Here is a 12,916-nt window from a genome sequence, read left to right as displayed (position 1 = left end):
AGCTGGTGCCTGGCCATGTCATGAGATAGAAAAGTTCCTTCCTGAGGCATAGTTGAATGAAAATATTTTCCTTCAAGAGCCATGAACAACAGGTAGGATGAATCAAAAGAGATGCCTTCAATTTCAGGTGCACTGGGCAATGCAAGTTCAAGGTATGAGATCACCAGGTGGTCAAGTCAGAGGAGTTCCAACTCCACTGACCTGCGCTGGCTAACGATATGGTCTGTATATTCTGAGGATTAAAATTCACTTTTATTTTATTTTTTTTAAAGGCCAAGAAAAAGACATGGCTTCTTTCTGACAGTAAAATTTAGGAACATTCAAGTAAGAGTTGTTGATGCCAGCTGTACTTACTGTCTGTGACTGGCTCCATGCAGAATCCTAGTAAAGCATGCAGGAAATCCACCACATTATTGAGAGAATCCCTGTTCACATAATCCCTCATGGTCTGCCGGAACTGCATCCTATCCAGTTTGTACAGCTTTGTGAGGCAATTCTGAGCCTGCAACGACATCCATCAAATCAAGTCATATCACATCAAAGTATGGGTCTAAATTTCAATAACAGCAGCTGGGTATTTCAGGGTCCTTTTCTGCTCTAGCTAGATCAGTGCTCTGCTGTGCTGTCTAAAGTAACCTAGGAGCCAGAAGGTTTAGGTCCTGTAACAGAACACAAGGTTTGCCTCTGAAGCAAACAAGAAATTCAGCACAGGGCAAGAGTGGACCAGTATGGGTACCACTGTTTGGAGGTGGTAGTGAAGCTATTCCCAGCCAGGCCTCAAGGCCTCTCTTCTTCCCGCCTCCTCCGCCAAGGTAAACTCCCACTGAACAGGAATGAAGGAGGAATGTACCACCTCGGTCAAGGCTTATTGCCTTGAAACAAGTTCTTAGCCTCAGGCATCTGACTTTCAGCCAAGGCTCAGACCCAAGCCATTTGATGCACTTGCACCCTGTGACCGATTTATATCATACAAAACATTAGCTTCATATTTAAAAGCTATTAACTGTCAACTTCTTATCAGAAAAGTACCCATCTTACTGGGACCCCAAACAGGATGGAATTAGTGAGTCTGAAATATCAGCTCTACGGGGAGCATCAACTCTTCTGCTAACTGCAAAAGGGTGCTTATCTTTCTAGTAAACTCAGATGTGATTGTGCATGCAGTCAACACAAATGGTGCATGCAAAGCAGTCTGGCCAGACAGACACAGAAAAAGCAGAAGACTTTGACAAGTAGGAAAGTCTCTTCCCATAAAGACCTCAGTTCAATAAGCCTGATAAGAACCTTGGCTCCAAGAGACTCATTTATGCCTAATGTTATGCATAGGCCTGAATGTTCTGCTGGCTGACCTCCAAGACAATGTAAAAGCTTTAACTGACATCTTGACAAATATGGTGTATATTCATCCAGCGCTCTGTACAGAACCTTTCTGCTGTTACCACTGTGACTCTTACCCCATCGAGTCTCCCTGCGTCCACAATTAACATCACTGCTGCAGGCTCCTTAGTAACCAGGAGTCATGCTAACAGAAGAAGGGTGCACGATATGGAAGCAGTCAATCCAGCTCTGAGCCATCTAGCTCAGATCCCAGAACTAAATCACAGCCCTGTTGGCATGGCTCAGGCTAACCAAAGCCATAGAGAAGCATGTGGTTCCCACCCCAGTGTGGATGGGGGTAAATTCTCATTACAGTCATCAAAAATGTTCTCTGCAGCAGGCACAGAAGGCAAGGAGGAGGCATGCGCTGGAGTAGGCTTTTGGAAGGCTCCCATTTGACAGGGCATTGGACTGATCTCAGGGAGTCAAACTCTTCCAGATGAAGTCAAACATCTGGGTTACATCTTGGGTGCTTTCCACTGCCTCAACTTTGGCAGAATCAGAAGTGTAAGGAATCAATGGTAACCACTCACCCTGGCATTCAGCAGGCCACAAGCCTTCTGCTTCCTCGCAGTACATGAGTAGGCCTGCAAGCACAGTGCACTCCAACTATCGGGAGCTTATGGAGCAGCCCAGCAGCGACTAGTCATAATTGCCATTAGGAAAGATGGACATAACTATGCCTTGGACTTCTCAATTCAGATATGCAACCCAAAATAGCGGCACCTCTTGTAAACAGCATACTGTGTTGGCGTACCATCAATGTAAAAAATGACTTGGAGCAGCACACATGGGGCTTTGCTCCAATGTTTTTGTGCCTTTTCAGACAACCTGTCCACTGGGGTGCTGAGAAGCAACCCTGGGTCACAGGTGTGCTCTTAGCAAGCCCCAGGGTCTGGAAGGTAACATGAGATACCTCTGCTACAGCTGGGCTGCAACACAGTCTGTGAGCTCAGACAAAGAGCAACACATCTACTGCCAGTACAGAAAAAGCTACAGAGGGGGCAGACAGCAATCTCAGCAGCTGATGTCAAAAGTACAAGGGGGACATTTTAATGAGCTTTAATTTTCTTACATTCTCCCGGAATACCTGGTGTCTCAGGCGATCTCCGGAGAGCCCTCGGTGTCCTTCTCCACAACCATAGGCACAGCCCAGGGACTTGACAATTTTTATCAGCATTGTGAGGGCCAGCCTATGGGTGCTGACAGATGGACCTTCATCCTGAGAATCACAGAAAGTCAGTGTGAAACCCCGGCACAACCACTGGCATTTTGCTACCCTTTTACTTTTAAAAAATTGCTGTCCATTTCTCCTCCCAGACACTTCCTTAAAAAGTTGTGACTCTTAAAATGCATACTGCATAGGGGACTAGCCCCCTCCCTTTCAACCCCTGTCAAAAAGCCACGTTATAAATGCAAAGCCCCCTCCATGTTGCTGTGGATACTATTCAGCACTAATTCAAAAAAAACACACCTGAAAAGAGTGAGCTGGTTTGCTTAGGCAGAAAACCAACATTTTAAAAATGTCTTCAGTATTATACTACTATGAATCACAACTTTGGAGGTCAGCAAAAGCTCCACTTGGCCAATTCTCACAGCAACACCGAAAAATTTATGATTTCTGGTCATCAAAGAAAAACTGAGCTCACATGCTGGATTCTGTTTTCCATTGTAAACCATGCATAATAAACAAAAATCATTGTGATTGAGGGTTTCAGGCACTTTGACGGGATACTGAAAATGCCCATGCAAGGCTCACAAACTCTGCTTCTGGCAGTTGCTTCACTGAAGTAGTTACAGTGCTTAAATTCCCAATGACATTGCTTCAGCAGAACCTCAACGAGCACCAGGAGAATACAAATTAAATTGTTGTTGTTGTGCAGAGTAAAAGGAGGGAAAACAGAAGAGCAATTGCATACACACACCTTCTAAACACCACATGCCAAAATGATATAAAGGCAAGCAAGACGAACCTTTTCTTGTTTTTTGTTGTTTTTCTCATAGGGCCCTCCTCCTCCTCCTCCACCACCTCCATCACTTCCACCTCCACCTCCTCCACCACTTCCACCACCTGCTTCTTCTCCTCCATCTCCAGCTCCACTGACTGGGGGAGGCCCAAATCCACAAGCTGAACCTCCAGAAGCAGCCCCTTTGAGTTGGAAGGATCCTTCACTTGGTCTCTTTTCAGGGGCCTCATTTTCCTTGTTCTCACTCTTCCTCCGTACCTTCTCTACACATGGCACCACACCAAGCTGAAGTAAACACTCCACAATGTTCAGTGCCACATCACAAATCCTGGAGCTGATGTCATGATTCAGGACCAAGTAAACAGCCTTCAGGACTACCTGGTAGATTCAAACATCATATTTACAGTCAGATTTGTTTGCTCTCCTAGTACTGTTCAGTGCCTGAAGTTCTAGTCACAGACCAGAGACTCATTACAGCAGGCACAGTACAAACTCAAAATGAAGAACACACAGCCCTCAATCCCAAGAGCCTACACTCTAGGTGTAGACAAGAAACCACAAGTTGGGCACAGTCAGGCAGAAAGGTAAACCATGAGATGACATCTGTGAGCCTGAGAACACTGCTTCAGTGCACCAGGAGCTGTCAAGTCATTAAGAGGAAATGCAGCAAAGGTGAGCTTTAAGGTGCCGTTAAGGTGCTATTCAGTTTTATACTGTTTTATAGGGAATTTGGTGCATGCCCCAGAACACAGCAAGTAAATGGTATCACTTCAGGTTTGATGTGTGCATTCCACATGCACATGCACTCCTTGCAAGGAGTAACAGGAGTTGCAGAATCTCTGAGGAGACTTATGATATGCACAAATGTATCTGACTGACCTTTATGTACAGCTGAGAGAAGTCATATAAAGAGGTGGAGGAAAAGCCCATCAAAACCCTGATCTCAATGGTACAGCTATATTGACAGAAGAGGGACCTGGCTTTCCTCATTCCTTGCCAATTACCGAGAGATCCAGCATGCCGTTCTTGTGGACAAAGTTGTTGGTTCCATCAATGTGGTCCGTATCCTCCAGGCAACTGTAATTGATGCAGGAGTCTGTCAGGCTCCGCGGGAGGTTGGCACATGCAAGCGGCTCGTGGGGCATCTCAGGGATGGGCACCTGGTTGCAAAGCTTCCTCATGTGCTCGCTGAAGAAATCGGCATAGCCCACATTGAACGAGGCCAGGGTAGTGTTGAAGGTGGCCACCGTGATGGTGGAGATCTGGGACCGCACTGCAGGGAGGAAAATGGCTACCTGTGAGTTTCCATCTCTAGAGTTATAACTTGGCAAAGAGAGGCTGTGTTTGTTTACAAGAAGGGTGCAGCTCTTATTGCAGTTTGTAATGACGAAAGGCAAAACAGGCTCCTAATTCCTATCATGGGTACAGGGATGAAAGCATAGATTCATTTCTTCCTTTAAGCCACTGCACAGCAGAACACCAGCAATGTTGCTCTAGCAGTATAGTTCCATGGCAGCTTACACTGATATCAGTCTACTGGGCAACTAAGCAGACCAGGGAGCTCAGACAGCTTAAATTTAATCCAAAAGGGGGATTAGATTTTTGGCTAGCTTTGCTCTCTCTGCTGGCCAAGTGCCTGGTGTCAGAAGCAGCTGCACCACTGCAAGGGGAAGAGGAAGGACTCTGCAACTGGATGGGGGAGTGCAGGTAGGGTGACAACAGCACCAGTTCAAAACAGCTTTCTAAGTCACACTAGCTTGAAAGATCTCATCATGCCAGTTAGAAAAAAAAAATAACGGAGCAGTATGCTCCTAACACTACCCATGGCAGTCTAAACCATCTCCAAAATGTAAAAATGACTGATGAGAAAGGCAGTGTGGCATCTAAGTTCACAGTGCCCAGAGAAAGGACATCACGACATAGCTAAGCTTAACTTTAAATTGGTCAGCTCAGGTAGTGACAGACTTTTGGCAACACAGGTTAATTTTTATCAAGGATTCACCGTGGCGTTAACAACACATGATGAACTCCAGGCCATGGTATGAGTAATTTGCTATGCTTGTTGCTTTGTAAGTAGGTCTACACACTCTGTAGTGTAGAAAGACCCCATGCGTCCCAAAATGTTGACTAGACTACCTTCTCTGAGGCAGTACAGTAACAGGGCTACAGAATAACAAAGAACTTCTGCCTAAGGCTAATTAATGTGTTCTAATTAATAAAACAGCATAAATCCAAAAAATATCTTAAAGGACTGACTCAACAGTGGACTAGCTACGTTTTGCAAATAACAACTTGCCAGAGCGGTGATTATATTTCCTTTGCATAACCTGTGCAATCCTGCCAGCACTGAAGGAGCAGTTTTTTATTAAGAGAAGTGTTCTAAGGTCAATGGCATTACCTTGAACTGGGCTACAAATTGGTCAATGATTAGGGCAGGAAGTAACTCCTGTACCTAATGTGACATCAGGATTACTTTCTGGCATGTGTGACTTTTTAATGGCAATCACCGACATTCATATGGTGAAGAGAACAATAATGAAGATATGGAATTTGCAAACTTTGTTCCTGAGCTATAAAGTTTTATGACTATCTACAGTTAGCTATTTTTTTGTTTCATTAAGGTTTTGCTTAGCTTGTTTTGAAATGGGTAACAAAAACCCATTACTAAAACCTACATAAAATATCTTTTCCTGTACTTCCACCTTTATTTCATTATCACTGGCAGAGCTGACTGCTGGATGGGATGCACAGAGGCAGAGAAGGACGACTAAAGACTCTTAATTTACATCCACGGAGGCCTGCAGCATGTGTCCGTGACTTCTCTTGAACAGCTACATAACTCATTTTTCATCTCTGACTGTGTGCCAGCTGGAAGAATTAGTTTATTAGCCAATTTCTCCTGGCCATGGCAATTAGACAACACGTAGGAAATTATGGATGGCCAGCATGCATGAATATAATTGGGCACATAAAACAGAACCAAAATGTAGTATTTGTACTTATGCTTTAACTACAGAATGGTTCATTCAAAGCTGTATACTAGCCCCCAAAATAGCGTGATTTGTCCTATTGTTCATACAGTTGCAGGACAATTGTACCTGGGGTGCAACCAGGAAAAGATGTACTGCATATAGCTACTTTTTAGAAAATAATTGGCTAGAAAGCTATTGTCGTGTGAGGGATTACTCTCCTACAGAAAAAATGCAGATCAGTTATAGATAGACTTCATAAAACTGATCCAGGAGAAGAGTTTCACCCCCAGAGTCACAAAGCAGAGATGAAGGAGATGTTCCCATGCTAGATTAGAGCTGACACAAATCCATCCTCTCTGACTCTTCAGATTCACTGTGCTAAAAGAGCACAGTGAGGATCTTTGAGAGCTCACAAGGCTACAGCATGTAACATGTGAGTATGCTCCTAGGGATGGTGCCTGACAGCTTGTGCAGACAGACTGTGCCTTGCTCCATGAGGTGTGTGATTTTCTGTTCCCTCATCAAGGTTTAGGGTTGCACTTGGCTAAAGTGAGGCTTAACCTCCATGGCCAGGTTTGCCAGTAGCACTGCTCATGAGGGGGAAAAATTCACTATGTCTAGGCAGCAGAAGCAGCACCAGCAAAGCCCTCTGGTGCAGACAGCTCTGCTGACAGAAAAGAACTTTCCTCTGCTTGGCTAATGTTTGAGAAAGATGGAGTCGTCCTGCCAACAGAAAGACTCCTCCTTCTGGAATAGACTTCATCCCACCAGGGGCTCTCCCATAGTAGTCACACTGGCACTGCTCTTTCTGTAGAAGGTTCCCAGACAGATGGGCCCAAGGAGACTAAGCAAATTTCAAAGCCCGGCTTCTATTTAGAATCAAGGAAAAATAAGATAAAAGTGGTATTTTCAGCACATTCTAGCAACTGAGGACTGACAAAGGGCATTAAGTATTACAATATTCCCCATGAAACCACAGAAGTTAGCAACTCCAAATTTCTGCCCAAAGGTCTGCACTGTGTTGCGGTATGGCAAAAAAATCCAAACCCTTTCTCTTCTCCCTGCTGATGGCTGATGATTTATTTATTTATTTATTTTTGGACAAATTGCACAAGGTAAACATGAAAGGTTTGGAAGATGTTTCTACATAGAACGAGACAGATCTCAAGAGATGCAGAAAAAAATAGGAAAAAACAATTAGTCACATATTCATACATGGAAACAGTAACACCTCCTCAGATTCCTGGAGTTCATATTCCAGTGAAATGTTTCTTTCTTGATGTGTTAGATTTACCTTCTTTGACTGTGTTCTCTCCGTGGCTGTTTGAGTGGTCTGGCAGATCAGAGACAAGAGTGTGGTGAGAGTGTGAATGCCTAGCACTCAGGCTTTCCATCTCGGTTGCTGTGTCAGAGCTCCCCCGCCTGGTGAACTTTCCTAGGGTGAAGACAAGAATTTGATATTTAGTTACTCATCTGAGAAGTGCTTGGAGGCAAGAGACAGTAGCTGAGATTAGAAATCAAATGACTGGAGTCAGCAGAAGTCAAGGCCTTCCAGGACCCTGTGAAGCAGAACCACACAGGTAATAGTGGGATATCTTGCAGGGGGTCATTGACATAAAAACTAAGAACATGAGAATGCTCTGGCATGGCCTTAAGACAATCATTTTTTACTTTGTACCATCTCCAAGAAAGTATGCTAGGATGAAAACCTATGACATTCTGAGTAAGTCTGTGAAACAGAAACCATGCCTAGATACTGCTGAGTGAACTTGGAAGACTGAAGAAGCCCATATTTAAATTTAAACACTGCATCTTTGCAAAAATCAAAGCAGTTACCTGGTAAGCTTCACTATCTGAGGCAATACTCTATTTTGTATCCAACATTCACTTGAAGAAGACTGAACATTTTTTGTCATGCATCTAACAACCATATTGCTGCTTCTCCAGAGATTTCTTCTCAAAAGAAAAGAATGCAGCCATTCCTCAAATCTATTTTAAGCTGCAGTTGTATAATGCTTCCTACCACTCAGGGGAAAGTATATGACTGTACTGCTTGAATGCAAGTTGCTACAATACTATTACTATATTATACGATGGTAGCTCTCAGAGAAAAAGCGAAGTAAAGAAAGTGCAAGTAATTCAAGGTCTGGTGTCAGCGCAGTTGCCACTTCTGCAAGCAGGTGTTTAATGCTGTAAACAGAACTTGGTATATAAGGTTGCAATAGGATGGATGGAGAAACAAAGAGCCTCTGCTGTTCTCTGAATGTTGAACACAGGAATGACACAGAACCTGGGGCAGAGATAAAAATGCCTCACCTAATATGGTGGTTTGCCATCCTCCTCTCTCAATGCCACGCCGGTCCTCTCCGATTCCAGAGAAACTGCCGAAAGAGAAAGTGCTGCGAGTGGGTGAGACATCCAAGTGGTCCTCGTGGAGGAGGAAGGGCACCCCCATCCTCCGTTGCCGCTTCTTCCCTGTATGGTGGAAAGGAATTGATCCTTTGCGCTCACGCTCCCTGTCCTCTTTGCGGCTTTTAAACTGCAGGAGTAAAACAAGCAGAGATGAGAGCAGATAGAGGCTTTGAGGCATTCAACTACTATCTGAGGGAAAAAAGTAAAACAGGTATATGGCCCAGCTGTAACCTTACACTCTGAGCTTTTTGTCTTGGCCATTCACTGTGATAGGAACTATCTACACTGTGGGACCATATAAATATTTTAAGGAACTCAGTCTTCCCATAGGATGGGATGAATGCCCTTTAAAAATTTTATGGTATGCTCATACCTGAAAGCTAGACTTGCAGAATACACAAAACTCTGCTAAGTATCTTGGATGGTTACAAACCCACGGCTTCATAGCATAACAACATCAGAAAAACTTCACTGAACTATCTGCAATTACAGCAAGAACCAGCACTTAAAAATCTGGACATTAAACTGCATTTTTTGAGTACCCTCCTCCATTCAGTTTGAATAAAGGTTTTAGTATTATGATTGGAAAGTGCACATAAAAATCTAGGTAAAAACAAACAAAATCACTCCCAATGAAAAAAAAAAAAAAAAAAAGATGTCAATCTCACATACAGCATGTACGTATAGTCCAAGCAAACCTTCATTTGCTACTCAGCAGAACATTTAGGTGCTGAATCACTGGAAAATTTGATCAAGTATAATTTTTTTCCACTCACTTTTTTGAAGATGTTCATCCCCAGGTCTGTGGAGAGATCTGGAACTGCTGGCCTACGCAAGTTGGTCAGTGAAACCTTGGAAAATGCTTCTGTGCTTAGTGATTTTTCTTCCTCGTTGCATTTCATTGTAAGATCCTGCAGCTCCCAAAACAAGACAATAAGCACAGTGAGAACTAGACAATAAGAAGCTTAATAGAAGAGCTGCATCCAAGAGCTGTCATAGGAGAAGTACAATAGCAGAGAAGGACATTCAATTCATCACAGAAAACACCATTCACACATTTAAAGAAAAATAAAAACATTTAGAATCTCCTAGAACTACTGACCTGTCTAACATTTTTGTCATCATGAACAAAAAAAATTAAAGGGGCAGCACACTGTGCTGCCACAGAAGAGATTCAGGCATTGCTGTCAGTGTGGTCTAGTGGGACAGAATACTCGTGGTCTGCTCTGCTCCACTTCTGATCCCTAGTATGGCCTTGGGCGGCAGATGATCTTCTTGACACCTTGGTTTACATTTATATCCAGTTATAGCTGCTGCTTTTTGTGAAATGTTTTAAGTTATGAGAGAATATGACCTTAATGATGTATGCTCTTCATCACGTATTTTGGAACTGAGCTGTAATGAGCAGCACTGTCCCCTCGAGAGATTTCATTTGTAAAAGCATTTTTGATACAAAATTTTGTAACTACAAGACTTTCTATGAATGCTACAACCGGTTTTTGTTGTGGGCTGTTGTGGGAGAAGGAAGGAAGACAGGACTGGGGCAGCACTCAACTTTAATTTTATTTACCTACTAAAACAAGCTAAGACTTCAAAATCAGTAAGCATCTCTCACTTGTAATAACACTGCTGCAAGATCTGTCCACGTCATGGTTCTCTTCTCATATTTGTGAAGCAGAGAACTTAAAGCAGAGAACGTTCCAAGACAAGGACAACGGCGAGACTGATTTACTGACACCTCAGTAGAGGGCACTCTGCTCCCCTTCTGCACTGCGCAGAATACATTACAGCTGCCTGCTGTATTGGAAAGGCTTTGCTACAAAAGGTAGCCCAGCTCCTGACCATCTGTTCTCATTAAAGATCTGATGCCACTTTCCAGGAGATGTTTGTGCAGCTGACCTGACCGAATTCCCTCAGGATAATTTTCATCTGCCTAAATATCAGCTTGTTTCCAATGGAGATGCTCTTCTGCCTTGCTTCCCCTTTAGACAGCTCGTGCTGATCAACTGGACACGTTAACACACCTTTTCCCTTTCAATCCAGAGAGCCATATGCCATCTGTAGCTGAAGACTCCCACAGAATAAAAGGTAGAGATCCTGGCTCTGCAACACACAGGAGTGTGCAGTTTTATGTGCATGAAGGTCCTGCAGAAGCCAGTGGCACTTTGCAGCTGAAGTGTTAAGGACCAGTTACAGTGTTTGTGTTACTGGGATTACTGGGCACCAGACATTCTCTGGAGCCTTTTCACAGCAGTCAAGGACTACTCTTAAATCCTTCCTGTTTATTTTTTATCAAAACATGAATGAAGGAGACCCACAATAGAAAGACTCCACTTCATGATTGTTTTCAGTCACATTCAGTCCAGGCATGCTTTTAAATCATTTTGCATATATGACTAAAGATACAGGGGAGAAGGCATACACAAAATCCATCAGACAGCAAATTAAGATTCAGCCCTAGATTCTCTCAACAGCAAGGCCAGCAAGTACTCCATAAGGTTTGGTTCTTAGTTTTTACAACTCTTTGGCTCCTTCTGGCTGGAAAACACATGCATTTAATTCAGATTCATTACCCTCTGTCCATTAGTTACTAAATCAATGCTTTATTAGGTAGCTTATGGTCACCAAAAGGACAGAGAGAGGATCAGGACCTACATACACTATGATACAAGCCATATAAACACACAGAAAGACAATTTCAGTTCTAAAAAACAGCTTAGGATAGGTATCAAGCAACAAAAATGCAAGTTAGAGAATTAGCTTTAACCTACAGTGTGGCATGTGACCTATTTTAATGAATCAAGCTGGTACTCCTGTTGAAGACTGGTCAAAACTGTAGCTATGGCTTCTGTGCAGTACATTATCTTGTATGGATGACAGGCATATGATGCACAAGAAAGTAAAAGTTTTGGAGCTGCTACTCTAGATCTTGTTCTGTTTTCTATTGCCTTCCTTCTGCACGACTGTAAAGACAGCAGCTCATTAGTACTTCTCCCAGCTCTCAAGGTATTGCTCTTGAGACTCTTGGTTTTATATTAGCATGGCAGTGAGTCACTACAGCTGCACTGGTCTAATGTTTAATTTAAGCTTTGGCTCTTCGCCCCTGCAACGTTACTGCAAGACTGTAGATGTTCGTGAGCCTCGTGAGGTCTCATTTCTCAGATTTGTCCTTACACTAATTCACTGCATACAGGTGCAGTGCAGGTTTCCCTCATCATGTGTTGTCAGCCCTGAAATCTGTTTGGATTAAAGTCAGTTTCCAGAGGAAGCCAGTGTTCTCTTTATTCACACTGCACCCTGTACCCCTTTGCTATGCAACAAGGAGCACTGGCATGCTGCACTGAATCTTTTCCTACTTTGCTCTTCATTTTACTAGGCAAGATATGGAGGATTTCCTGCATTCTCTCAACGCATGATCCCAACTTCTTTAGCCCCGGATTATATTTAAAATGTCATTTCACACACACAGAAACCAACAAGAAGTGCGAGAGTTTTGCTGAGGCTTACAGAAATGCAGGAAGTTACCCTGATAAACAGCAGAGTAACATAAATAACATGGATTTTTTATCAGAAAAATCTGCTGGTCCCTGATCTGCCTTGCATGCAGCTATTTTTGTCTTTTATCAGTTTGTGCGTGACACTTTAAACCTATCCCACTGCAACAGAGAGTGGTGATATTTTTGAGAATGTATTCATCAACCTGTGAGCAGAAATGACGACATCTAGTTCAGAATTTAAGATCTAGATCAAGAAATAAATTTTTAAGCATATCCCTGTGTCTGACCAGTGCCCTGGTAAAGTCTCAGCATACAATCTCTTGTGCAGTTAGAAAGAAATGACAAATCTCAGTCCTTTGGAGGTGGATCTCTCTCCTCTGACAAGCACAGAGCCTTGAGTGGTGAGACTGAATTGAAGAACCTCAGTTAAGTGCCTATAGTCAGCTGGGATGAAATGGTAGGGAATGGTGTCTGTGTTGCACAGACTTCAGCCTTCAGAATTGTAAAAAAGGGGGGAGACGAGCTGGAGCTTTTGCTGCATGGAAGGAAGGCTGTTTCACCATCTCCATCACAGCTGTTCTGCTTAACAAATTGGAAACCTTTTTAAACAGGATTCCAGTTTGATGAAGCACAGTAAAAATACACAGGACTGACACAGAGGTTACAAAAAGCAATCAAATCCAGCCCTGGA

The 12,916-nt window shown here is 43.2% G+C and overlaps 1 protein-coding gene across 12 annotated transcripts in view; it reads right to left on the bottom strand.

Moving 5' to 3' along the window:
• UNC80 (unc-80 homolog, NALCN channel complex subunit) overlaps positions 1-12,916 on the bottom strand; it is a 127,706-nt gene that overhangs the window by 93,907 nt on the left and 20,883 nt on the right. For 10 of the 12 annotated variants that reach the window (XM_035332012.1, XM_035332007.1, XM_035332013.1 and 7 more), the window contains exons 9-15: positions 9,505-9,639; positions 8,633-8,855; positions 7,611-7,751; positions 4,349-4,617; positions 3,351-3,722; positions 2,453-2,599; positions 355-502 (exon numbers count right to left, since the gene is read on the bottom strand). In XM_035332012.1, the coding sequence (XP_035187903.1) occupies positions 355-502; positions 2,453-2,599; positions 3,351-3,722; positions 4,349-4,617; positions 7,611-7,751; positions 8,633-8,855; positions 9,505-9,639 (1,435 nt within the window). The remainder of the gene's footprint in view (positions 1-354; positions 503-2,452; positions 2,600-3,350; positions 3,723-4,348; positions 4,618-7,610; positions 7,752-8,632; positions 8,856-9,504; positions 9,640-12,916) is intronic. The other 2 variants (XM_035332010.1, XM_035332018.1) reach the window with 1 other exon arrangement.

The sequence above is a fragment of the Oxyura jamaicensis genome, chromosome 7 (assembly GCF_011077185.1).
Source record: "Oxyura jamaicensis isolate SHBP4307 breed ruddy duck chromosome 7, BPBGC_Ojam_1.0, whole genome shotgun sequence".
Lineage (NCBI taxonomy): Eukaryota > Metazoa > Chordata > Aves > Anseriformes > Anatidae > Oxyura > Oxyura jamaicensis.
This window is presented reverse-complemented; position numbering and strand designations above follow the sequence as displayed.